Here is a 27,538-nt window from a genome sequence, read left to right on the forward strand (position 1 = left end):
TGTTGGTCCCTTAAATTGCATTATTGCTTTAGAAAGTTTATTTTGCATATATGACTAAAATAAAACTGCAGCAAGCTTGCTTGGTGCACTCTCCTCAAAAGCTCAGAAGGTAGGAAGCAGTTTTCTATATGGTAAACTTTATAATTTACATTTAAGAAAAGAACTGTGTTGAAAGACCACATACTGCTATAGGAGTACACCCATGTCTTGTCTGTTCCAGAATGCACATAGCAACACTGGTCAATACCTTGCAGAATCCAGTCATGCAAGACATTTTTGGTAAAACTGGAGTAATACTTAGATATATTTGTTATGCACCCATCCACAAGTGTCCCGTGGTGACAATTTGAAGTGCACTTTCAGTCTGAACCTGGATGATTTGTTTTTGAAAAACTGTATTTTTCATTTCAGAGTAGCAGCCGTGTTAGTCTGTATCCGTAAAAAGAAAAGGAGTACTTGTGGCACCACAGAGACTAACCAATTTAAGTGAGCTGTAGCTCACAGAAACTTATGCTCTAATAAATTTGTTAGTCTCTACAGTGCCACAAGTCCTCCTTTTTATTTTTTTGTAACAACCAGAGCATGAATTTTTAAGTAACGTGAAACAAAACCTAAAATCAGCTCTTTGACTGACTACCATAATGCAGCAGTGCACCTTCTTGGGCATATCTCATGTCTGAACTCCAAGGAAAGGTGGCAAATGCGTGGAATGTTTTTCTAGCATACTTGAAAAATGAATGGTCAGTAAGCAATCTTCAGAATTACTCTGTCCGTACTTGAGTTTGAATTAGCGGAATTGCTGTAGAAATGAGCAACGTTCATTTGAGAACCTGTTGTAGGTAGCCACAAATGCTTCAGTAATTTGTGCCACTGCTAGCCTATGTTAGTTATTATATTAGTATTCTACTTTAAATCCTTAATGCACAGTAGTAGGTACAAGACTTTTTATCCTCCAGGTGTGGCCTCACCAGTGCCGAATAGAGGAGAAGAATCACTTCCCTCAGTCTGCTGGCAGTGCTCCTACTCATGCAGCCTAAAATGCCGTTAGCATTCTTGGCAACAAGAGCACACTGCTGACTCACATCCAGCGTCTCATCCACTGTAATCCCCAGGTCCTTTTCTGCAGAACTGCTGCTTAGCTAGTTGGGCCCCAGCCTGTAGCAGTGCATGGGATTCTTCCATCCTAAGTGCAGGACTCTGCACTTATCCTTATTGAACCTCATCAGATTTCTTTTGGCCCAATCCTCCAATTTGTCTTGCTCACTCTGGACCCTATCCCTACCCTCCAGCATATCTACCTCTCCCCTCAGCTTAGTGTCATCTGCAGACTTGCTGAGGATGCAATTCATCCCATCATCCAGATCATTAATAAAGATGTTGAACACAAGCAGCCCTAGGACCAACCCCTGGGGTACTCCGCTTGATACCAGCTGCCAACTAGGCATCGAGCCATTGATCACTACCTGTTGAGCCCGACAATCTAGCCAGCTTTTTATGTACCTTATAATCCATCCAGCCCATACTTTTTAAAACTATTAACCATACTATTTACCCCTTTTGCTGCCTCTAAAATTTAATGAACAACTGGATGGAATAAGAGAACAACACTACTAGGGTCCTATGATTATATAACTAGTGCTGTGCCCTTACTCCCCACTAAAAATTAGATGGTCTCCAGCAGCCTTCCACCTAGAGGCCTAGCTAGTCTAAACATTAGCAGTAAGAGCCAGTGAAAGAATTGAGAAATATTCAAGATGGAGTGGATTTAGCATTTTGGTTTCTATACTTTAATCTTGCTTTTTATTCAGACAGTATTATCCTCACTGTGTGGCTTTCAAGGATGTAGTGAGCCCATTTCTCTTCAAATTAAATCATACTGTGGCCAAATTAAACTGTTTTATTGGATGTGGGAGGAGGAAGTAAGATAGAAGATTGTAAATATACACCACTCCCCTGCACTATTACTACTTTCCATGTGGATAAGAACATTTTATGACTTTGCTGCTGATAAATGTGAAGTTCTTGGGCTAGCCAGGTGTAACAAGAACAGTAGTACACAGCCTTTCTCCTTCAGTTCAGTACTAGCCTGCTTTCATACATTTGTTCAGAGGTGCTGACATGCTGCATTAGACCACTTAGTCAATCTAGTCCAGTATCCTGTTACTAACAGTGGCTGGTACCAGCTGCTTCAAAGGAAGGTACAAGAAACCCTGCAGCAGGCTGTCAAGGGAAAACCCTGTCCCTCAGGGAAGGTTTCTTGCTAACCCCCATTAGTTAGAAGTTTGTTTAAGCCTTGAAGCATGAGGTCTTATATCCTTTCCAAAACTAATTTAAAGGGTGAAAAAGCTATTCTTTGTTCCATCTAAATGTCCAATCTATTTCTGCATCCTGCTAAACTGTGGCCTCAATCTCCGGTTCCCTTCTCCATGGCAAACGCGCATCGTCTTTTCAATCTTTCTTCATATGAAATTGTTTCATGTACTTAATTATTCTTGGAACCCAGCATTGAACCAACCACCTGTTTCTTCATGTGGTTGTTTTTTTGTTTTTGTTTTTTAGTGGAACACAGTATTCCAGGTGAGGTTGTTACTGATTTACATAATAGCATAATAATTTACATAATAGCATTTTCCATATTCTCCAGCCTATTCCTTATGCATAATAAGTTTCCTTTTTGCCCTCTGACTGCATATTGATAACTGGTCTCAACTGAGCTGTCCACAATTCCTAGGACTCTTTCCTGAGCTGATAGTTAATTTAGCATAGTAAGGTGTGTGAATAGCCCAAATTGTTGCCTCCAATGTGCATTTGCCAACAATGAGCTTAATATTGATTGTAATGCCCGTTCACTAAACTTAGATTCCTCTGCAGTTCTTTGCTCTTCTCCCAGCTTGAGCAAACCACATGCAAGACAGCTGCTGATTTACTTTTATCTCACTGACTAGACCACTTCGCTGTCTAGTTTTTTGTGGGGAATTTAAGCATTGAGATCGTTAATGTGAAACGGGCTCCTGTGTGTTCTAAGTATATTGTCTTACCTTTTTGACCAGTTTTAAACTTCTCCTGTAATTCTCTAGCCATCTCCATTTTTTTTTTTTTTTTTTTTTATGTAGCACCCTAAATGCTGTCAGTGGTATAATCTCAAATCATCACTTTACACCTGGGAAGCAGACACTTTTGGTTCCTTTTCTTTATTCCAGCATATGTGTATGTGTTTCTCCCCCCCACCTGCCCGCCCTCCCACCCCACCCCACCCCCAAAAATAAAAAATATAAAACATCACCTCACTCATCTGCCTGGATTTCTAAAGTTAATTATGGAATTTTGTAGAGTTAGTTTGACAACCTGGCTCAGTGATAGGTAGGGTAGGTGTTTTTCACCCTGAAAGAAATTTTAAATAGTTAAAAATTCTTGAATTGTTTGAAAATAAACTATCAATATTTTATACCATGATTGCTGTCCTTATTTAATAACTAACAGGCAAATGGGGCTAAAACTGCTTTCAGGAATGTGTAATAAAAGCTAGAAGACACTAGTGGCTGTCAAACAGAAAAAAGCAGGATTGAAAGGTGCAAAATTTTTCCTCGGTAGCTCTCTGTGTGCTACATAGGGTAGTAAAAATGGCTAAATGCCTCCAACTGAAAAGAATTGTAGACCTTGGTTCATCCCACCTTCCCAGCCTGAATGAAGTGATTGGGTTAGATGTGCTTGCAGAGAGATCTCGCAGCTGCTGATAGACAAAGAGGGAAAGTGAGTTACAGAAGTCCGTTTACCTTTCCTCCACCCCCACTTCTGAATTTTAAGGCAGTTCAAGGTTTCTTTGAGCTCAATGGTCAGGGAACAGCACAAACCCCACACTGTGAATTGCCAGAAACAAACTGAACCCCATTGCCTTTGCTTAAGTGGAGGTATAATAGGCTCTGTGTTGGATGTCTCCCTGGGATGCTGGCCGCCTGCATGTTGCACCCATTAAAATGTGGGTATTTTGAAGGGTAATGTGTAAAGATATTAATAGAGGGCTGTGGTCAGTACAAATTCGAACACAAATCACAGCCTGCCTGGCAAGAGTTCCTTGCCCATTGCTGCTGCTCAGCCACCCAAAAGCAGTGAAGGCTCCAACAAGGTCTCTCAGCTGGAGCTGAGGCATGGGAAGTGGCCAGCTCCCAGATGGGCAGTCATTAACTTCTTCAGTGTCTGCCACTTACTCCACCTACTGCTCCCCACAAACTCTCTTCGGTGCTATTAGTTCAGTCTTGGCTACGCTGAGCTTCAGTTGACTAGCTTTCATCCCCCAATCTCTGGCATAGGTTGGAAAAGGGGACAAAGTGTCCCTGCCCTTCAGAGCCAATTAAAAGGCTGTAGAGTTGTTCGCTGTACAATAGCAGTACTGCAGCCTGACCCATCCCTCTGTCTCCTCTTGCCACTTCATATGCAGGTTGAACAGCCGAGGTAATAAAAAAATCCCGGGTGAGAACTCCCAGGGCAGAAAAATTGCTCAGTGCTCTTCTTTGATCCACTCCCTCAGAAGAACAGAGCTACTCAGCTGTAATCCCTATTCTGGCAAGGATCCACCACTGTACCACCACCCCTTCAGGTGACAGAGGGCTGGTGGGTCTAAAATAATAAACATGAGCCCTGGATATTCATTTATTCATTCATCACTAGGAAGTCATGGACCAGTACTTTCTACTCCAGCTACTCCTGAAAATGGTCAAAAGTTTAGAAAATTCCAAAGCTGCTTCATCACAGCCTCATTTTTTTCCTATAAATGGGGGGATTAGAGAGCGAGGCAGTAATTGGCAAGAGTGACCAGCCCCTGATCAGGGGATTTAATAATTTGAGGGATTCTTGCACCCTACCCAGTAATATCATCTACCCCTTGTAGGCTCATGTTTTATTGTCCAAGAGAGCCATCATGCCAGTTTATAACCCAAACCTCCATCACAATCAGTTCTCTTCCTGGCTATCAGCCAGCGAGTAAGACCTTGCTTTTGTCCTTCTCTATTCCTTATAGGAATATGGTGCCTCATTAGCTATCCATCTGGCCCACATCTGAGCAGTCATTTCCAGAACATAGTCCTCAAGTGCTGAGACTCTCCGTACCAAGGAACGCTCCATTGGGCAGGTAACCTGAATTTACTGGACGCTCTGGGGCAGGTATAATGATCAGCACTTCGGATATGCGCTTATGTGGCCTCTATTGGAGTATTGTATCCATTTTGAGCACCGCACTTTAAAATTGGGTCAAATGGGAGAGAGCCCAACAGAGAGCAACAAAAATGATAAAAGGTTTTAGAAAAACCTGTTAAAAAACTGAGCATCTTTAATCTTGAGACGAGAAGCTGAGAGGGGCTGGGATCGTCTTCAACCAGCAAGGGTGGTTATAAAGAAGATGCTGGTCAATTGTTCATCATGTCCACTGAAGGTGGGACAAGAAGAAATGGGCTTAAGCTGCAGCAAGGGAGATTTAAGTTAGATGTTAGGAAAAAATTGCTAACTATACAGCCTGGAATAGGTTACCAAAGGAGAGTGTGAAATCCCCCTCATTGTTTAACCTGTTAAAATTTTCCAAACACCTTTCAGGGATAATCTAGGTGGATTTGGCCCTGCCTCAGCATGGGGGGATAAAGTGGATGGCTTCATATTCCCTCCCAGCCCTACATGTCTATGATTCTATGCTATGGCAGAGAAGAAAGTCACTGTTCCTTCCATTCCCCTCATGATGACATTAGAACACCTCATGTCTCATCACTTTCAGAATATGGTTTTTGCACCAGCCCCATAGCTGCCTTTCTTCCAGTTTTATTGTGATAGATCATCTAGATACATACAAAGGTGACAAACAGTGCAAGTAAAGGTGGTATTTAGGAACCACCATATCTACAGCTGAAGACCAAAGTTTGTAGAGGCCAGCCAGGATACTGAATGGGTGACCCCACTAGCTAAAAGTACCCCTCCCCACAGCAGCTTGGGTCCAACGGTCTCTAAGTTTTAAGAAGTACAAGACCTAATATCAAACTCAATAATAATCTCCCAGCATGAAGTATTAAAATGGAGTCAGGTGGGCTTGAGTGTGAAGCATCAATTCCTGTACAGTGCATGTGAGGTTCATACTGTGTGGAGGGTGTCATTTAGTCAGGAAGTCGTATTCAGGTCTTTCATATTCTTATAGAAAGGAATTTGAGGCAGGCAATGCATGGATTGTGCACATAGACACCACACTACTGGGGATGTTAGCTGAGCATTAACCTGAAACTTGTATCAGAGAGGAATGATGCTATGAAGAGCAGCCATCATCACTGTCCCCTTCCCTTCCCACAGATGCAAGGAGATTCAACAGGTTTGTGGGAGAGGAGGAAAAAGGAGAGAGCTTGCCATCCTTGTATGAGCACAGAGCTCCACTGGGCCTCTAGGTATGGGCAATCCATCAGGTTCAATGTATTCAATGAATTTCACTTTATTTACACAAAACATTAGGAACACTGCAAGTGTCCATCACCCCTCCCCATCCACTTTTTGCCTTACAAGACTGTGAACTCTTACAGGCAGTCACTGTCTTCCCATGTGACCACTCAGCTGTGAGCAAATCTGGGCGAGCAAAACTATCTCCACCGAGATGTCTGAATTGTGCCTAATAGTAAGAGATGTCTTTTCCAGAAGCTTTGACCCATGTATTTAGTTAATTAACCAAGCAAAATTCAGAACTTGTTTATTATGTGAATTTAGCAATTAAAATACATTTGATATAAAAAGATAAGAAATGTAAGATGTAAGTGTGTTATTCACATCCAAAGAAATTTTAGTAAAGTTCATATAAAAGTAATCTTAATATGTTTTCTTAAATATTTATGCACAAAAAGCATATTTATAAATGTACAGTGTGCAACACACTCCTCTAGAGATGCACTATCTGTGAATAATTATTCTGGCTGGATTGAAAGGGGGAAACATTTTGTGGATCACCCATAGGTATGGATCAAGATAAATTCTGCTCCACCAGCAAGAGACCGAGCAAATGGGTCATAGTTAGAATTAATGGTCCCCTCAGTTAAGATGGATGCCAGTTGAAGTGTATCCAGAGCATTCTTCAATAGCCTACTGCAAACAGCTCACTCTAGGGCTCTGTATGTGGCTGCTTTTCCTCAAATTGGCAGAAGGGGATTTTCTACCTCTCCCAACCTTTAATAGGGTAAGCTTTATCCAAGGCCTTTTTTTACATTAATATTGCATACGAAGATGAAGGGGGATAGTGCATCTTTATAGCTTTTAAAACTAAGACTATCTGTTTCTCTTCTCAGTCAATATACCTGGTGTCTGATGCAAATTACCAACAAATTACCAAATTTTGCTGCTGTACACCAATACCGTTAAGTAAATTTGAAAGTCAACTGTGCATGTATAGAAGAGTCACCATAGCCTCCCAAAGGATTATATGGTGAGTTATGTGTTAGGAACCCTTGCAAGGCATCTAATAAACATTTGTTCAGTTTAGTAATATGTAGATCTTACTGGCCATCCTGGCATATTGTTAGTTATGGGACTCAGTCAGCAATCAGTACAATATGTTAGACGGTCCAGTAGGTAGTGTAGACAAAACTTGACTTAAATATCTCTAACTAAAATAATTTCCAGTGCACATTCTTGGGGAGACCAAGCAAATCTTCTTGAAGGTTGCACTTTAACTAGTGCCCCATCAAGCTTGAAAAAGCTTCTAATTAATCTGTAATTTTCATTATTTCGGTCCCAGATTTTTCATCTCTATGTATTCTTGACAACTGCATTTTGTGGTGTGTGTAGAAATTCCTGGGCCCAGGGAGGCCTTCAGTTCTCTTATGGTCTAAGAATGGATTAAAACTAAATCCTGATCTACCAGAATGCCATTATTCATCAAGGCATTAATCCTCCCTCAAACTTCTATAAGCAGAAGCTGTATATCCTGACCTCCAGGAAGTGGGCCCTTTCTCCTACTCCCAGTCCCACACAGGTAGACTTGTTTTCTCCCACTTGCTTTCCCCTCACTACTGCACTGGGATCTCTCAGTCCACGGGGCCCAGATTCCAATGGGCCTGCCTTGCAGTGTAACCTTGATGATCGCACCCAGTTTCTTGCCCACTGTTGACTCCCTCAGCATTAAAGGTACTGTACTGCCCTGATCTTTTTGCCTGAGGAGAATGGAACTGTATTCTTGTTTTCAGATCTCACAGCTATTCCTGAATCTGAATTGAGAATGGATTATGTTAAGTGACAGAAGGCCACCCTTGCTGTGGGGCAGGGCATGCTGCTTCCATGAGACTCCAATCCCTTACCAGGGACCAGAAACTGAAGTGGGGGTCTTGTACATGAACATTAGGGAACAGTCATCTAAGGTACAGAGCTCCCATTAACTGTTAGGAGAGCTACAGAGATTCGGTACTTGAGAAAGCTGGGCCCTTAGCACTGGTGCCCTACTTCATTTTAAACGCAGACATCACACTTCGTGCTGTCTGTAGAAAAGCAGGTCATCTGAGTTTAAGTCAATGCCTGGTGGGGGGTGGGCGGAAAGAAAGCTTTTAAGATCACACAAACAGCAGCTGTTTCAAGTAGAAGCTTTTGAACTGACAGTGTTTAGGAAAAGCTGGTTCAGGTTAAAATACGCATCTGAATCTTTGCGCAGAACTTCTTAAACAGGTGGGGGGGAATAAAACCCCAGTGAACTGTAATCAGGAGGAGGAGGAGAACGGCATGCTCTCATTTTTTCCAGCACTATGTTACCGTAAGGAAATCTCCAACTAGCTTCACTGAGGTGGCCACAGCTGGAACTGCAGAAACTCGGCCTGGTCATTCCAGAAAGAATGGATTCCTTGCTCCTGCTGGCAGCTTTCAGACTGTAAAACAGAGCAGTGTCACTTTCAATGCATGGGGCGGGAGGGGATCTAAGATTATTTAGTGAATTGAATGAGACAGCATAGAAGGAAACAGCCCCATTCATTGGTGGTGGCGGCAAGCACAGTGTTGTAGGGATTGACTGGGATTGTGTACACTCAAGGGAATTTGTGCCTCCCAAGTACTTCATCAAAATACATGGGACCAGCTCTGCATTTAGGCCACCATGTAGTCATGGGATAACATTTGATCACTCTTAACTTGGGCTGCATTTCATGTGATACCATTCACAAGAGTGATAAGACACTGAGCCTATCACCGGAGCACTCCAAGGAAGTTAGTGTTTGCCTTATTTTGTGTCCTTACCCTCCAGTTACCTTATTTTAAATGGTCAGGACTCAAAAGGGTTATTTCGAGTCCTAAGAGTAAGTTTCTAAGAAGTCATGCACTTCCCCCTCACAGCTACCATGCTAGATTCCCAGGGAAGAAACCTCCCAGCCATTGGTTAGAGCTTTTAGGAAACTTTTAAATTTGTATTTAGGCAATAAGATCTTTGAAAGAAAAATGAAGCACCAAAACCTCTATATGTAGCACAAGGCATTTCTTATTTGGGGAGCTGAGGGGCAACAGCTCCTGTTGGATTCTACAAATTCTTACATTTTGAGCCATAGGACATATGTTTTCCAAGGGACATGTTCCCAAGGTGCTATGGAACCCCTACTATCTGATGCCCCTAAACTTCTAAAGGAAGTTCTTTTTCTGGCTTTTACACCTTTAAGGGTCAAATTTTAAAGTATTTTCTCCCTACAGGCATAAGGATTATTTACCTTAAAAAAAAAAAAAAAAGAAGAAGAAGAAAGCAAATATTCCAGCATGTCTGTATGATCCAGGGTCTAGGGCATTAGGAAAAGCATCAAATATTACAAGATTTACCATAAAATCATAAGCATTGGTAACTTCTAAGCTATCATACATTTATGAATTGCATTAAACTCCTCAGCTGAAATAGCCCCTGAGGGCTGAAACAAACCCCTGCCAAGACTAAGCTCCCCCAACTAACTACCTTTACTATAAACAATAAAGCCCTAGCTATTTTTATCTGAGGAAAAGGTAGTCAGAAAATTCTGTCTGTTGGTGCTGAGACACCATTTTGAGTCAGGTGAAGAGGGCTAATTGGCCAGAACCTGTTGGGGGTGGGGCTAAGGAACTATAACTCTTCCTTCAGAGATGAGGCATTCACTCCTTTCTGGGAGATTAGTCTAGGGAGGAAGTGTTTGCTTATCCTGAGTAGCTGGGGCTATACTGGGGCTTTTGCCTAGGGAAGGGCCTGTTTTGGTTCTGAGGGACATGCTAGTTTGGGAGGCTTAATTCAGTAAAGGTCTCTGTTATAGCTTTGAGGAACTTATTCCAATTTAGGAGTTTAATATGGCTCAAAGTTTATTTTAGCTTAGAAACTTGCTTTAGGTGAGCTGCTTTCTCTGGCTTGGAATTTTAGCTTGCTCTAGTCTTCAGAGCTAGAGAATTCCAGTTAAATGATTTCAATTAGAAGGTTTCCAACCTCTTAGGAGGGCATTTATAAAGGCATACTTAGTTCTTCTGAAGCTGGTAGTAGAATCTTGTGATCTAAATGACCATGTGTCCTTGGAAGTCTTAAATCAAAATAATTAATTTTTCTATATCTCTAGTGGCCTCAATTTTTTCTTTCTGTTACTGCACTTATGAGTCCAAGACCTTCAGCACAATATGACCAGTGCAGTGTGACACTACAGTTTTCCCTTTTGACCTGAGTGGTTAGCCAATATTTGAGGCCTTGCAGAGTTGTGATGGAACTGATGATGGAATCAAATATTCCTTTGATGCAATCCTATTTATTTACAAGGACTGTACACAAAGTCCTATTTCCTGAACAAAGTAGGAAACAGCAATCAAACAGCAGGTACTTTCCTTATCTCCAAGTCTTCCCACTCTGATCAGTTCCATCTCCATGGAGCTCTGGCTCGCTGTGCCTTCTCAGGGCCATGCTTTTGACCATTTCTCTTGCTTCTTGCTGTCTGCTGGCTTTCCCTTCATTTTCTGCCTCTCAAGCACACCCTGCAACCAATCCTCTAGCTCCTGTGTTTACCACCAGACCTAAGGAAACCCCTCAGATCACATGGCTTGCCCTGCTCAGGCTTCACCATGTGGCCCAGTGCCTTGAGGAGTAACCTCCTATTGTTTCCACCTATCACTACATAAAGTGGCATTTAACTGTTCCTTCCATTTAGCTTGAAGGAAAGGGGGTTTAGCACATCCATCAGCTTTAATCAGGTCTGTGATTGTTTATATATTGAAGACCCGCTTGATAGCAGCTACTAACATCTTCCAGCATAACACTGTTACAGATTGCTTTTATCATACGGTTTTGACAGCCTCACCTGTTCTCTGCTAACTAATCTAGCTCCCTTTAGGACTTATTCTCACATTCTCCGAACAGCCACCATTTCTAAAAGTCAATTTGCCACCAAGACATTCTCTTCTCTTCTGCAACTGTAACTTTTTTGCAAAATGACACTGTCCTGAAGAGCAATATGTAGCCTTGCACCAATCATAGTCTTAGAAACAAGAGCTTTATGCCATTAAAGAAGGGAGATTTCTAGGCTTCACAGAGACAAGTAGCACTTGCTGCTAGCCCTGGAATGTCACAAGATATCAGACTTTAAAAATGGCATGTTTGTTTAAAGAAAAGCTATTTTAGGTCATTTTTAGAGCCATTTTGTTCTACTGAGCCTTGCACAGTCCATATGTATTGTTATACATGGCTTTTCAATTGAAAGGATACAAGAAATCATCTCAAAATGAGTGCCTTAAATTTTTCTTTAAAAATCTGTAACACGTGTCCATGGGCAGAACATATGAGGGATTGATTCAGTTATTAAGATTTTATGGCCACTTTATTAGAATGACCTGCATAGCCCTTGGCTTTAGCACTCGTAAGTGATTCTTCCATTTCAAATTCTTGCCAATAGAACCTTTCCACTACATCATCAGTATTCTGTGTGTATGTAGACCCGCACGCTCAGCTAAAGTAATATAGCTAATCACTGAAATTTTCCTATAAGTAAATCATTTTAGATCTTGACCAAGAACTTTATCATCTGTGGCTGCTCAGATCCCCCATACCATACGCCACAGTCGTCAGTCAGTGTGACCAATCCAGCACAATCAAGATGGCATGATGGCTGTAACTTATTGTCAGAACAAAATGAATGATCACTCGGGTCAGCACAGCCTCCATACTGTGAACTTGCCTTAACCTGGGAATTGAAACCAGTCTGAGACTTTCAGTCTTATAACCGCCCTGGAACTGAGGAACCCCTACCCGTAACTGAGAAAATAAACATTCCTCGTCTAGAACTAGGTCATGTTAGTACAGTACATTTAATAGACAGCCCTTGTTCCCCTCTCAGGCAGCTGTCAGGAATTAGGCAGAGGAAGGTGGCCAATATATTAAAGTGCTTAAAAGCAGGAAGAGAAATGAGGCCCTCACATCCATCTATTGTAAAGTTGCCACTTGAGCATCCTGAGCCTATGGCTCTTAAATGGGTTATGCTTAGCTGATTCATGTAAGAGAAGGGCAAAAACAAGCATTGTTAGATGAATATCTGCTGGGTGCATTTGGTGCCTGCTGAGAACTTCTAGGACCAACAGCAAGTCATTGTCAGCAAAAGGCCATCATCTTTGGAATTTGTTTCCTGCAGCCATCCACCACTGTCCGGGATTAGTGACCTGGGTCACCTGGTCCCTCAGGTGTAGAACTAGCACATGAGGGCAGTGCAAATATATCTAGGTAAATTTTTTCAGAGTAACAGCCGTGTTAGTCTGTATTCGCAAAAAGAAAAGGAGGACTTGTGGCACCTTAGAGACTAACCAATTTATTAGAGCATGAGCTTTCGTGAGCTGTAGCTCACGAAAGCTTATGCTCTAATAAATTGGTTAGTCTCTAAGGTGCCACAAGTCCTCCTTTTCTTTTTAGGTAACTTTTGTAATTTGTTTGATTTTCATTTACTGCCAGATTCCTGGATGATCCGGTCCCCGGTACTGAATAAATAAACCAGTCACACAGCATGATCACCAATAAAATGATTTACAGAGTGTCAGACTGTTCTGTCAAGTGTGATTCAGCACAAAAATATGCAAGACTCTCTTTGATTTTGTGTGTGTGTGTGTGTGTGTGAAGGACAAGAAAGAGGCATGAAACACAGACCCCAAAAGCGTTTGCTTTTGTTTGCTCTCTGTCCAAGTAAAGCGTTTCAGTTCTTCTGAAGCCAGCACCATCCCACTGTCTGCCTGATAATCCTGAAAAAGATTAAAACCCTATTAGGCATATAATGAAAACAAGTTATTTTTAAAAGAATCACATTCTTTTTGGGTCAAATTTTCAAAAGCAACTTAGGTGCTGATTTTCCATGAGACCTGGGCTTCTGAGTGCCTATTTTACTTTTGAAAATGGGTACCCATTGTGTGGCTATAATGAACACATGAAACTAACACGGCTGCAACATTTTAAACAAAAACACCTATGAAGTGTCCAGCTCTGTTTCTATAATAGCAATCCAACATGGTGTGTTGGGTTAGCCACCCCTGTGATCAGCCCATGGGACAGCAGCAGTAGGAATGCGGGAACTGATATGGCAAACCTGAGTGTGGAGCTGAACCTCAGTCCATCCCCTAAACATTTCAGAGGTTTGGTTTGATTCAAATAAGTATCCTTCCTGCACCCTGCTCCCATCTCTCATCTCCCTCTCTACAACTCCACAAGGCCTAATAATTTAGGGAGGGGGAGGCAAATTTTGCCTCATAGAGGGACTCATTGCCAGCTCACTAGGTTCCTAGCAAGCTTGCCTAAAATGGAGTAGAATTCAGTTGCTCTCTTCTTTACTGATACAGAAGTGCAACCACAAAACTGGAAATCCCACTCTGCATGCTCAGGCTGCTCAGATGAAGATGGGTCACAGGGCACCAGATTCTCTAGTCTCTGTTGACTACACCTTCATATCAAAGGAGAAGGTGGTGGCAGACCATGTGATGGAAATGTGTGGTCCATACTGGCCAACTCTTGATGCTCTTCATTTTGCTTTCTTCAGCTCTTCACCTACAATATTGTTTATAAACAACCTAACTTCTAAGAGCAGATAATGCTTCACTGCACAGACACACAGACAAACTAAATGTAAATATATGAATAAAGAACAAATTGTCCACTGTACTTGGGCTGAGTATCACTTACATCAAATACAAAGATATCCTTGGATGAAAGCTCTTCAAAGGTATTTACCCTCTGGGGTGGCTTCATTTTGAAGGTGTTTATGTATCTATTCAACAAACAAGCAGAAGACAGATATCATCAAGAAGTTTTTTCTAGGAAACCTCAGCAGCTATGCAATAAAATGAGTTTTGCATAAAAAGCATAAATAGGGACTGTTCTTTCATTTTAATATTTTAAAATGTATTAACTTGTTTGACTGCTAAATGGTTTACATACAAAACCCATTCTATGTAAACCTTCATTAACTTGTGATTCAGTGGCCATGTGGGAAGGCTTCCCCTTTTCCCTCTTCACCAGGTCTTTTATCATCTCTCCCCTCCCCCCAGTCTACCAGTAGATACTTCTCTGCATGACCTTGCCCATATGTCACTCCTTTAGCTTTGAAGATGTAGTACCGAGCTCAGAAGCCTGAGTAGCCTCTGCTGGGCCTCATCCACAACTGACAATGTGTGGGTTATCTCCCCCAGAATGCACTGCACACAGCAGAGCAGGTAGAATTTCAAATCAGTGGCAGGTGGGGATGGGAAGGAATGTAGTGGGGGCAGCTATTGGAGGGTTATACAGAGGTAGTGCGAGATTCATGGAGAGGCAGGGAAGGACCAGGTGCCATTTTGGAATCCACGGAGGAAGAGAGAAATTAGGGGTGATCTTTTTTTAAAAAAAGTAAAGTTTTGGGTCAGATGATGGACAGGACAGAAAGTTCAGGGTGGTTTTTAATGGTTTTCTCATCCTAATCCAAACCATGCCTGAGGAGAAATTTCCTCTGCATAGTTAATATAAAGAAAAACCTCTTGGTATTTTTTCTCTTACCCAACATTTTCAGTGGTTTCACAGTTTGATTTTGGAACTGAAATATCTTCACTCAAATGAGAGTTGACTGAGGTGGGACTTGAGTGTGCAAATCTGCTATCTGCTGTAAAGATAGTATTCAAAGGGATATAGTCTTTGCCATCCTAAAAACCCAAAAATATATTTAATTACAATAAAGACAGTCCAGGGTATAGCTAGTATATATACAGTAATATGTTGATGCATTTAGTTCTGTACCTGTTGCACATTTGCTTGAAGCAGGTCCCCTAACCTTTCCACCAGTTCAGAAAATCTCGGTCTTTCATTGGGGTTCCCATGCCAACAGTCTAACATGATTTGATAGCTGGGAAAATAAAAACAAAATGAGCACATTTTGTGGTAACACACGATATGTTCCTCACTGGGGCATATCAAACAGGTTTTTTATGGTAGTGTCATGTCACTGGATTTAATTATTGTTCTTCATAATGCTTTAATCTGGAAAAGCCAGAAGGATTTCTGCATTTTAACAAGGAAGATGTCCGGCATTACCAGGGACTGTTATTGAAAAGAAAAGAGCCAATCTTCAGAAACAGACTCCTCCTTGGGGGCACTGACGGGTCTTGAAAAGCAACCCGAGAAGGTTGCAATCAGAGGATAACTTAACCAACAGCTCCTAAAAGATATTTTTTTATTCCTAGCACAGCTTTAAACCATGGTATAGAGCATTTATTATCTGGTAATGGAAGGCACCGTAAGATGACTCATATGAATGTCTCACTTCCTTGTATTGGTCAAGTCTAGTTTTCCTTCCTGCAATAAAATATTTGAAACAACAAAAAAGTTCTTAAGTGTCAGTAGGATAATAAAATTAGCCAGTAGGTTACACTTCCAGAGAGGATTAAGTCTAGTGTGTATCCTTTTACTCCACCTTCTGCCATTTTTTGTAAGTGTTGCTATTTAGAGTCCTGTTGATGATCTCAGGACGTGGGTTGCGGACAAGGCACCATAAAAACCTTCAGTCTATTTCCTTTTGCAGAGGGAGGCCCAAATGACAGATGTGCAGAATGAAAGTGGATTCTGATTTCTGTGATTCATTCAGAACTGACATGATTAAAGTTTTTTGAGCTTTTTTTTAAAAAAGGCTGAGTATGGTGTGACTTGTATCCGATGAATGAATAATACAAGTGCAGAGCATTTGTTTAAAGATTACATAGGCCAAATGCTCTGATAGGACTTTATTGTCTAAATGTCAATTGTATCTGTTGAAAGCACTTCTCATCTTTACCTGAGATGAAATCAGGGCTCCAAAAGGCTCAGGTGATTAGTAACAGTGTATGGAGCCTTTCATCTTTAGGTCATCTAGCCAGGGAGGCAGAGACTGAAAGTTGTTATCACTTGATGACCAATTTGGTGGTCTATGTAAAATGAGTCATCACTTTTAGTCCAATTCCTAATGAATTGTCTGCACAGTTGGCAGAACGGTTGAAAACCGCAGAGAGGCCAAGGACTAAAAAGGCCTGGATACCCTTTCACCTTCCCTTACTGTTAGAGGTGGTCTCCAGAAAAGGGTTGAGTCCACAGCAGCTGAATAGCTGGGGGGATGCTTGAACTGTTACTGCCCAAGTTAATAAAATGATAATACTTGGCACTTGTATGGTGCTTCTCAAGTAGATGTGTTAATAATTATCAAACTTGGATGGATATAAAGTGGATATCCATGGATTTGCATGGCTCTGCATATAGGAAAAGTAAACTCACATTTCTGATGTTGCATATTCTGGGGCCCGCATCCTTGTGCCTTCTTTTAATCTGCTGCAGAAGTCCTCATCTATTTGCACCCCTGGGTAAGGAGAAGCACCTAAAGGTAACAGTATACAAATCAGTACTTGGACCAAGGTAGGTTGAGTAATTGTCTATACATGTATAGTTCTAGTGTTATACCACTGAACACATAGTCAGGGGCCCTGATCCTGTAAGGCACCAGCGCCTTCAACTTCCATGGATGCCAACCCACATTAAAGGCATTTAGGCCCAGATCCTCAAAGGTATTTTAGACTCTTCACTGCCATTGAAATCCCTTTTCCAAGCTGTTGACACCAATGGAATTGACAAGGCTAAATATCTTTGAGGCTCTGGGTGTAAACATCTTGCAGGATCAGGTCCATGAGTATTAGCAGCACTTGGCTGGATTTAAAGGAAATGAGCAATTCAGTTTTAAAATAGATACCCAATAAAAGGAAATGTGATTTATCTTTTCTTCATACCTAAGAATGGTTAGATTCCTCAATACACACAAATACTGCCCTAAAAATTCTAACAGACACAGTCTCACCAACTCCAACTGTTCACACAGCATAAGTCATGCCTAAAAAATCATGACATTGGTTTATCAATTGTGATTTTTTTCCTAAAATCATAGCAACATTTGTGTTCTTTGCTTTCTGAGAGCATTTAGGGTACACTCGGGTCATTCAAGCTTTTCTCCACGACCAAGAAGACTTTGAAACTTAGTTTAAAAAAATGAAAGCCGAGGTTTTCAAATAATTACTTGAGACCAGGAGCTGGGGCTTTGAAAGAAACACCAAACATTGCCATAAAACCACCAGAGTCAGCAGCACTGCCAACAACGTGTATTCAAACTAGTCAATGATTGCATGAGGGACAGCCTGGGACTGTTTCCTCTACTGTTGTGTCAGTCTCTCTGTTGGACCCAGTTAAGATTCTTCTCTTCTGAATGTCATTGTTTCCCTTTCAGTATTGATTCTATAGCCTGCAGTTTTCACTTAAAAAAAATTGCCCTGCACTTGTTTTTATTTCAAATTCTGTGCTCTAGTTTGTTCCACAGCGTCTGTTTCAATGTTTATTCGTCTGTGCCGGCCAGTGATGAGTGTAAGTAGGAAGCAGCTGTGAACGGTGAAGTGCTGGCATTGTGTTGCTGAAGGATAATTGTGGCTGGTAGATTTTTCAAAGAGTGGAAATAGAAGGTGTCATTTTAAGCACATCTCAACACAGCGAAATTAAAGAGGTTCTGTTTATTGGGGCATTTTTGGTTTTGACTAGGTTTTTATTTGCTCTCAAAGGAAAAGTTGAAACCAATTAGGGGATTCTAACTCATATAGAGCCAAATCCTAGACTCAGTGAAGTCAATTACACACTCCCAATGACTTCAGTAGGATCAGGGTTATGTCCTACAGGAATATTATGTCCATAGCAAAGGCTCAGCGCTGCAGAGGTCACTTGCATGCAGTCTCAGAATTCAGCGTAACCATTCTCTTGGAGAAAAGGCTACAAGACTGGACCCTAAGAGCTACACTGAGGGTCAAATCCTGCTTGCCTTATACGCACAGACCCAGAGGTATTTACATATTAAAATGAAATGTTCAAACATTGATCCTGTCAAGCCCTCCGTCTGGGAGTCTGTGTTCCCCTTTCAAACAAAGCACCTGAAACTAGTCAGGCTGTGTTCACCTCAGTGGATCAACTATCAATAGATCTTATAGGGCATGTCTTCGCAGTGACCGACAGTGAGTCTCGGAGCCCAGCTCACCGGACTTGGCTTTGCAGGGCTTGGGTTACGGCACAACAAATAGCTGGGGAGACATTGTGGGTTTGGTCTGGAACTCAGGATCTGAAGCCTAGGGAGTGGGAGTGGGCTCCAGACCAAGCCACAATGTCTGCACAGCTATTTTTAGGCTGGTAGCTGGAATCTTGTGAGCCCAAGTCTGTAGACCCAGGTTCTAAGACTCGCTGCCACTCATGCCATAGACATACCTATAGGGGAATTCTGAGCCATGGTCTTGGAGGGTAAATAAAGGAGAAACTGTTCAAATACTTCGGTTATCTAGTTGTAATTTGTAACAGTACTCTAGCTGAGGCCTAACCAGTGCTGGGTAGAGGGGTACTATCAGCTGCCATGACTTGCATGCTATGCTGCTGTTAATGCAACCCAAAACTGCATTTGCTTTTTTTGCAACAGCATCGCATTGGACACTCATGTTGAGGTTGTGATCTACCACAACTCCCAGATCCTTCTCAGCAGTGCTGCTGCCCTCCAGTTATCTCCCATTCTGTGTTTGTGCATTTGTTTTTTCTTCCCTAAGAGTAGCACCTTGCCTTTGTTTTTGTTGAATTTCATTTTGTTGTCTATAGCTCAGTTCTCTAATTTACCAAGATCCCTCTGAATTTTAGCTGTATCCTCAAAGTGTTTGCAACCCCCCTTGCTTTGTGTCATCTGCAAATTTGACTCTGTGCTCTCTATTCCTACATTCAGGTCATTAATACAGATGTTAAAGAACACTGGACCCAGAAGAGAACTCTGTGGAACCCCACTTGAGACCTCCTTCCAATCTGACATGTCCATTAATAGTTACTCTGTTTTGTGGTTCTTTAACCAATTATGAATCCACCTAATGGTAGTTCTACTGAGCCCATATTTCTCCAACCTGCTTATGCGAATGTAATGTGGGACTATGTCAAAAGCCTTCCTGAAGTCCAGGTATGTCATGTCCACTGCATTCCCCCTATCTACCAAACTAGTTACCTTGTCAAAGAAGGAAATCAAGCTGGTTTGGCATGATTTGTTCTTGGTAAATCCATGCTGGCTGCTAGTGATCACTCCTTCATCCTCCAGGTATTTGCAAATTGAATGTTTTATACATTGCTCTAGTAGCTTCCCAGGTATCAAAGTCAGGCTGACTGGTCTATACTTCCCCGGCTCCTCCATTTCCCCCTTTTTAAAGATGGGCACTATGTTAGCCCTTCTCCAGTCTTCCATGAGTTTGCAAATATTATTGCCAGTGGCTCTGAGATTTCTTCAAGTTAATTCCTTCACCACCCTGGGGTGAATTGCATCAGGCCCTGCTGACTTCTATTCACTCAAATTGGCCAGAAGATCTCTGACATGTTCTTTACTTATCCTGTTCTGCATCTCTTCCCCTTCATTGTCTATGATAACTTCACTTGTCATCCAGTCACATGTTATTTTTTGTGTGAAGACTGAAGCAAAGTAGGCATTGAGCAGCTGCAACTTCTTATCACCTTCCATTACCAGTTCACCTTCTCTACTGAGGAGCAGACCCATACTATTCCTGATCCTTCTTTGTGGCCTGACATTTGTAGAGCCCCTTCATGTTGTCTCTAACATTCCTTGCCAGTTGCAATTCATTCCTTGCCTGGGCTTTCCTGATTTTGTTCCTACACACTTGTACTATTCCCATGAATGCTTTCTTAGTGACATGCCCCTCCTTCCATTTCCTGTATGTATCACTTTGGGGTTTTAGATAGCTAAAATACTCCTTGTGCAGCTATCTTGGCCACCTATGGCTATTCATTGGTCTCATGTGGTTCTTCATGAAATCGAACAAACAGCTACACACACAACATAGATTATATGTACCTAGGATCAAAGGACTGAGCCGAAGTCAGCTGAAGTCAGTGGGCATTCTTCCACTGATTTAAATGGGCTATGGATTAGACCATAACTGTTAATTCTCTGATTTCCATAATATACATTTAAACCTACCCAAGGAAAATATTTCCCACAGCAATACCCCATAAGACCACACATCACTTTTTGTATTGTAGATCTTATCAAATATAGATTCTGGAGCCATCCACTTGAGGGGAAGTCGTGCCTGTAACAAAATGGACAAGCCAGATAATTTTCAGTGGATACAAAATTCAACCAGAGATGATATAAAAATATGTATCATGTGAATAGTTATCATTGGAGCAGGATTTTATTGTATTGTTTTACAGACACCAAGAATACAATAAGTACTCAATCAACCAGAACATTTTTTTCTCTATTTTGCCGGGTAATTTTTTTTTTCTATTTAAAATTAAATGAATTTTCCATCTACTCTATGTGGTGTAAAAAATGTAAACTGAGAAGCCTATTACATTTTAATAGGGAGACATTTTCAGTTATTCAAACAATAATTCTTGGTGCCCATTTAGTACTCTAAGTCTTTAAAGCAATTTATAAACATTAACTCCTGGAAGGTAGGTAAGATAAGTCTTGATTCTGTCAAGAGAACCACATGGGTGGATCTCAGAACCCACACCAAGTTCCATTCACTTCAATATGCACAGGCGCAGTTTGCCTGCACAGGTTTCACTGGGAGCAAGCCTCCCAGCCCAGGAGACAAACTCATGCTAGCTCAGCCTGATTTTACAGGTGGGAGGCCAAACTTACTCCTGGTGCAACTCCATCAACTTCAGTGCAGTTATGTTAAATCTACCCCAATGTCACTAAGAGCGGAACTTGGCCCTGTGCATGTACACTCAGGGACACGGACCCCTTTTGGCATAAATGAATGCTTTCAAGGAAGCAGCTCACTTTGACTGGCTTACTTGGCCAGGCTAGCCAAGAAACAAATGCCAACATGTAAACTATTAAAAGACCAGAGCTGTGAAACGGTCAGCATTTCCGAGCATTGTTTTTAAGGATGCAAATGGTCACTGTATATACAACACATCTGGATTGCTCATCTTCACATAGAATCTATGATAGCTTTCAGACCCTTTTAAGTGCAGGGAATATAAACATTTACAGACCATTTTAATGAAAGTTTAAAATGATATGTTATGAACAACTGGACAAACAAACCGAATGTTGACTTACATCTCCTTTTCTCACATAATCGAGATTCTTATAAATATCTCTTGCAAGGCCAAAATCACAGATCTTCACTACATTGTTCTCAGATAAAAGGACATTTCTGGCTGCCAGATCACGATGAATACACTATAATAAAACAGTTGAACAATCAAACTGCATTTCTTTAATCCTACCCACAAATTTCCTGAATCTTTCCGTTTCCTTTTTTAAAAAATATTATTATTCGAAAGATCAAATTAATATTTTCTTAAGGAAGTTGACAAAAGTTTATATGAAGTTACTGTAAACAATGGGCAGTTCTTCACAAACAAACATTTTTCCAGACCAAAAAGTCATGAGCCTTTAATCTGTTACCTATTACGAAGGTAGGCATTAAACAGGTTTGTGCTCCATGGTTAATATAGCTTGAAAAAAAATTCTCTGAATGAATCAGCTTCAACCACAGTCTTCCACCTTAATCCTGTGTTTATAGTATGAAGACTTGAATAAACACATGCTTATATTTAGAACATCAAGAGAGAAGCCACCCTTCCTTTGGGAGTTCTGCCAAGGAAAGGTGTCACTAAAATATAGACATCATTTCACCTCTCCTAAGTCTGATTCTGCTGGAGAGGAATACCCAAAAGGGTAACACTGACCTTTCTGGATGACAAGAACTCCATGCCTCTAGCCACCTGAAAACTGTAAGAAATCAGATCTTCCATAGTGAGGGGCCATTTGTAAAAGTCATCAGAATCTGGAAGCAATTTAACACATACTAAGTTAATAAGGTATTTTTCCTAACTGCCGCTGTTACTTTGTAAGTTCACTCTTAGTCTTAGTGCTTGGACATCCAACCACTGTCACCAACAACAAAAATAGTATTTGCTTTATACTCTGTTACTCCAGTGTTTTTCCCAAAGATAAAGAGAGTCAAGAAGAAACAGTCACACGTTTTCCTGTCAGATTTAGTAACCCAGTAAATAATCTTTTTTTAAAAACTTCTAGCTTCTGGACATGATGCTGTGAGCATCTCCCACGGATGTTTAGGGTGATAAATGAAGAAAAATTTTCAGAGATGCAGAGCACATTGTAAAAATATCACGGACTGTGTAGGAACAGGAAGGAATTAATACCTACCCTCCTCTTCCTCCTCCACATCACTCAGACTTTTATCTTCCTGAAATCCGGAGCTTGCTAAGCTCTCGCTGCTGGTGACACTAGCCAGTCTTTGTTTTTTACCTTCCACCAGCTCAATATCTTTTTTCTCTTTCATCGGTTCTACTTGCAACAACGCATCCTTTAAACAGAGGGAGCAAGAGATACTGTGTCAAAGTTGTAGAAGCTGGATGAATGAAATCAGTTCAGCCAATGAAACGGTCTCATCTGTGATCTGTTACTAAAATCTTCCTCTTCCCTCTATGGGCGTGATGCTCACATAGGCAAGCACAGTCTCAAGAATGGCTGGTATTGGTTTACTCATGTAATTAAGTAAGTGTCCACCAACACAAATAAGGTTGGCACTATTGGCCCCCATGGTTGTGACAAAGAAAGAATCCACTAAACCAAGTGAAACCAGCAGATTCCACTGCAGGGAGTGTGCTGTGTAGGCACAAGGGATCCACAATCTTTTATTCTTGATGTTCCTATTCTTCATGAATTACAAAAAGTAGTTTTAAACCTTTGAAAGCTTTCCTAGCCTCATCTCTTGCGTGTTCCTGACAGCACTGGGATCAGGGGGTCGTGCTGCTTCTCCTATGCTTCTGTTCCATAAACCAAAGCTCTAAACCCACCCATCGCTCAGCATGAATGATCTTGCTAGCAGAGAGGGAGGACACCCATTGAAACACAAAGCATCTGCTTCTTTACCTTGTTGGGGAAGAAAAAATTCCTTTTGCTTTTCAGGTAGTTTGATAAGTTTCCATATTTGCAGTATTCAACAATCACCATCAGAGGCCCTGAGCAGAAGTCAAAAACATTTTCAGTGGCATAAAATAAGATATAAGAAATAAGTTCTGAGGAACAGCGAAAATCTCTCCTGCACCCAACTAGCCCTAGCTCCCAGCATAACAATTATCAATACATTTTAATGGAGAGGACTCCATGCCTGAAGGACTCCAGATACCTTCACAAAATAATGGTGCTGAAAATTAGGGATGGGCCAACACAAAACCCTGGATGCTGGAAAAATTTGGGTTCTCATTAAAATTTTGACCAAAAGGAATGTGTAAAAAAGGGGAAGGGGCCCGCAGTTATTAGGGTAAATCCGTGTTTTAGCTGAGGGTGGACACTGACAGAACAAGCCAACAGCTGGCCCTGGGGACGACATTGCAAAACCAACACAGTCAAAAGACTATTATCCAGAGAATATCTCAATCCACGTTTAGCACAGTACAAATTCTTTTACCGCCATTTTTTGTGCAAGCTCCTAGGAGGTTCACAATATTAAGATGATGCCCAATGTGTATCAGGATTTTCAGCTCTGTCATCAGCGCTTTGTATTCACTGGCTGTGGCTCCTTCTGCGAACACAAAATAAAGCCAGTGCATAAAAACAGTTTCATTTTGGGATCTATGCCACCACCTGCCGATTGTCAAGGATTTATACATGAAATAATTGTCATCCCTGGATACACTTCCATGTATTTGTGTTCTCTTTTCTACCCCTTCCTTTCCAATTGCAGTGAGACCCATAAAAGAATTAGTCAGTGCTAACTTCCTCCCAGTGTTATATTTAACAGTGTGTTGGCTCAGCTTTGGTGCCATGTAGGGGTAGGAGGGATGGTCTGGTAGATTGGGCTCAATGGACTTGGGATCAGCACCTGGCTCAAAAACAGACTTCCTGTGTGATCTCGGGCAAATCATTTAATTCACCTTGTGCCTCAGGTCCCCATTCTGTCAAATGGGGATAGCGCTGCCTTCCATCACAGTTGTGATGAGGATAACATCCATGAGCATGAGGTGCTCAGATACTACAGTGATGGGGCCATATAGACAGACAGATATGGGTATGCTACAGATATCTTCTCCCAAATCCCCGACTGGCTTTATGGAGCTGAAAATCAGTGTTTCGCAAGAATCCTAAGTGCTATACCTAAAGCCATGGACTATCCAGCTGACTATTCTTAGATCTTCAAGCACATAAATTCACATGCTGGCCAACCCATTCTGTTATGAAGGGTTAGATTCTGAGCTGGCTGACATAGGCTACCCATCCATTGGGATCAGGTGCACAGGGATAAGGGACTTTGCACAGCTTCTTACTCCCCACCACTACAGGTGGGAGAGGAATGAGTGAAGTCTTGGCTCCAGGCCCCTTCCCAACATGCTGACCAGAACTGCTGAGCTGGCATGGGGCTGACTGGGCAGTAGTTTATTGCTGGTGTAGGCCAGCAGAAACTTACCACACCTCTGGAGCAGTGAGGAACAGGAAGGAATTGTGTTACCCTGACCCACAATTCCTTCCTCCGGGATGCTGCCATGAAGCTCAGCAGCAATGCACTACCCCCTACTAAGGTATTTGACTTAGTAATGCACAACATTTTCATTACAAAATGAGCACCGTACAATATCAATATGGGACACGTTAAATAGATTAAGAACTGGCTAAATGACAGATTTCAAGAAGTGGTTGCCAATGGGGAATAATTGAAATGGGGTGTTTCTAGTGGGGTTCTGCGGGGATCAGTACTTGGCTCAATGCTAGTCAACGTTTTCATCAATGATCTGGAAGTAAAGATAAAATCATAGCTGATCAAATTTGCGGATGGCACGAAGATTGGCAGAGTGGGGAATAATGAGAAGGGCAGGGCACTCAGACTGAGTGACCTGGATTACTTGGTAAGAGGGGCCCATTCAAATAAAATGTGTTTTAATACAGACAAATGCAAGGTTTTGCATCTCGGAACCAGGAATGCAGGCCAGACCTACAGAATTGGTGGACTGTATCCTGGAAAACTGCTTCTGAAAAGGATCTAAAGGTCATAGCGGACAAACAACTCGACATGTGTCCCAGTGCTTTGCTGTGGCAAAAAGGGCTAACACAGTCCTTGGAGGTATAAACAGGGGAGTGAGAGTAGGGAGGTGATTTTTACCTCTATGTGGCATTGGTGAAACTGTGCACTGATCTGGTGTCCACATTTTTAAAATGACACTGAGAAATTGAAGAGGGTGCAGAAAAGGGCCCCAAACATCATTTAAAGGCTGGAGAAAATGCCTGACAGTGAGAGGCTTAAAGAGCTTGCTCTGTTTGGCTTTTCAAAAAGAAGATTGAGAGGCAACTTGATTAGCGGGTAATGACCTTCACGGGGAGCAAATACTAAGTGCTAGTAAATGGAGCTAAAAAAGGCATAACAAAAAGCAATGGCTGTAAGATGAATTAAAAGGAGAAATGAGACACAAATTTCTAACCGGGAGGCTGATTAACCGTTGGAACAAACTATCGAAAGAAGTGGTAGATTCTCTATCTCTCAGTAGGTTCTGTGGCCTGCGATGTGCAGAAGGTCAGACTAGATGATCATGATGGTCGCTTCTGACCTTAAAATCGATGAGTCTGTAATGTTGGGCTTGACGCAGGGGTAACTGGGTGAAATTTAATGGCCTGTGTTATTCAGGAAGTCAGATTAGATGATATGAGGGTCTCTACTGGCCTTAAACTCTATGAAACTATGGGCTGTGTTCTTGGGATACACGGTAGCCCCCAAACCACTCTCCCCTTTCTATTTTTCCTAGTGGGGGCCAGATTTTTAAATGTTCTCAGAAGCAGCAGCAACCAGGTGCGGAGTGCTTCTGAGACCCTGGCCCACAGCACGTGAACTTTCATCAGCACTTTCACTAAGAACCTTGTTTTTCATTTTAGGAGCTCGCCATTTAGCTTGAAAACTCTGATCCAAACTGACACGTGAGCTATACAGCCTTTGTGGGGTTTCAGAATAAACTCTTGCTTTTGAATGACATGCAGAACAAGGCAGGGGAGAGGGAGAAAGGGGAAACCAGTGCAGTATATGTTCCAACACAGCCCTGCAGCAGAATACCTTTCAGCATTTTCACCGCAACTATTCCGCATGGGGGGGAATTTTTAATTCCAAAAGCAGCTGCCTCTACCACTTTTCCAAACGCCCCACATCCAAGTGACTTTCCTGTACAGAAAACAAATTGTGGAAATACACACATGTAAACAAACAAACTTGTGGTCATTGAAACCATTCATACATATTGAATAACAAACCGTGCTCTGCAAATCTTCCTTGGTATATTTTCACAAAAAGATAATGCTCTATGGTCCACTTTTTAATGGGCTCCCACATAGGTGAGCCAGAATGTGGTAAGAAAAGGTGACTCTAAACAAATGGCACTCTTAGAAATATTTGCAGTATTGTTGTAACCATGTTGGTCCCAGATTAGAGAGACAAGGTGGGTGAGGTAATAATTTTTATTGGACCAACTTCTGTTGCTGAGACAAGCTTTCCAGCTTACACAGACCTGATGAAGAGCTCTGTGTCGCTCGAAAGCTTGTCTCTCTCACCAACAGAAGTTGGTCCAATAAAAGATTTTACCGCACCCAGCTTGTCACTCTTGTCAGTGGATGTATGTTCACTTCTGAGCCTCTCTCTGCAGTTTGCTGACAAAACCAAGTTTTGTGCTCATCATTACAGCGCTATTACCCCCGTAGCACGGGCCTGAGCCAATTCCCATTGATCTCACTGGGCTGCGGATCAGGCTGTAGAAGGGTAAGTTATATTCTGCCCAAACAGCCTAGTGCCATAGCCCAATTCTATCCAGACTGCGCCAACAGCTTTGTTTGGTAATCTTTATGTAGGCCACACTTTTCTTATGTAAGGTACCAGCCGTGCAAATGGGACTGTTAAATGTATGTGAGCTGAGGTTCCCGGGGATTTGTGACAGGAGATGCAGAGCCACAAACATTGGGTCACATGGGAGTGACCGCAAGGTTTCCAAACAAATGAGGTGTGTAGCCCA

The 27,538-nt window shown here is 41.8% G+C and overlaps 1 protein-coding gene across 1 annotated transcript in view; it reads right to left on the minus strand.

Moving 5' to 3' along the window:
* Positions 1-6,788: 6,788 nt before the first annotated feature.
* Positions 6,789-27,538, minus strand: part of FLT1 (fms related receptor tyrosine kinase 1) — a 138,497-nt gene continuing 117,747 nt past the window's right edge. Inside the window, exons 18-30 of the mRNA XM_084639523.1 lie at positions 26,593-26,697; positions 23,968-24,081; positions 23,430-23,518; positions 22,701-22,860; positions 22,220-22,317; positions 21,585-21,707; positions 20,481-20,592; positions 16,718-16,817; positions 15,215-15,320; positions 14,978-15,120; positions 14,129-14,213; positions 13,106-13,197; positions 6,789-8,864 (exon numbers count right to left, since the gene is read on the minus strand). Of these exons, the coding sequence (XP_084495649.1) occupies positions 8,660-8,864; positions 13,106-13,197; positions 14,129-14,213; positions 14,978-15,120; positions 15,215-15,320; positions 16,718-16,817; positions 20,481-20,592; positions 21,585-21,707; positions 22,220-22,317; positions 22,701-22,860; positions 23,430-23,518; positions 23,968-24,081; positions 26,593-26,697 (1,532 nt within the window). The 3' untranslated portion in view covers positions 6,789-8,659. The remainder of the gene's footprint in view (positions 8,865-13,105; positions 13,198-14,128; positions 14,214-14,977; positions 15,121-15,214; positions 15,321-16,717; positions 16,818-20,480; positions 20,593-21,584; positions 21,708-22,219; positions 22,318-22,700; positions 22,861-23,429; positions 23,519-23,967; positions 24,082-26,592; positions 26,698-27,538) is intronic.

This window comes from Lepidochelys olivacea (genome assembly GCF_965140295.1).
Source record: "Lepidochelys olivacea isolate rLepOli2 genome assembly, chromosome: 1".
Lineage (NCBI taxonomy): Eukaryota > Metazoa > Chordata > Testudines > Cheloniidae > Lepidochelys > Lepidochelys olivacea.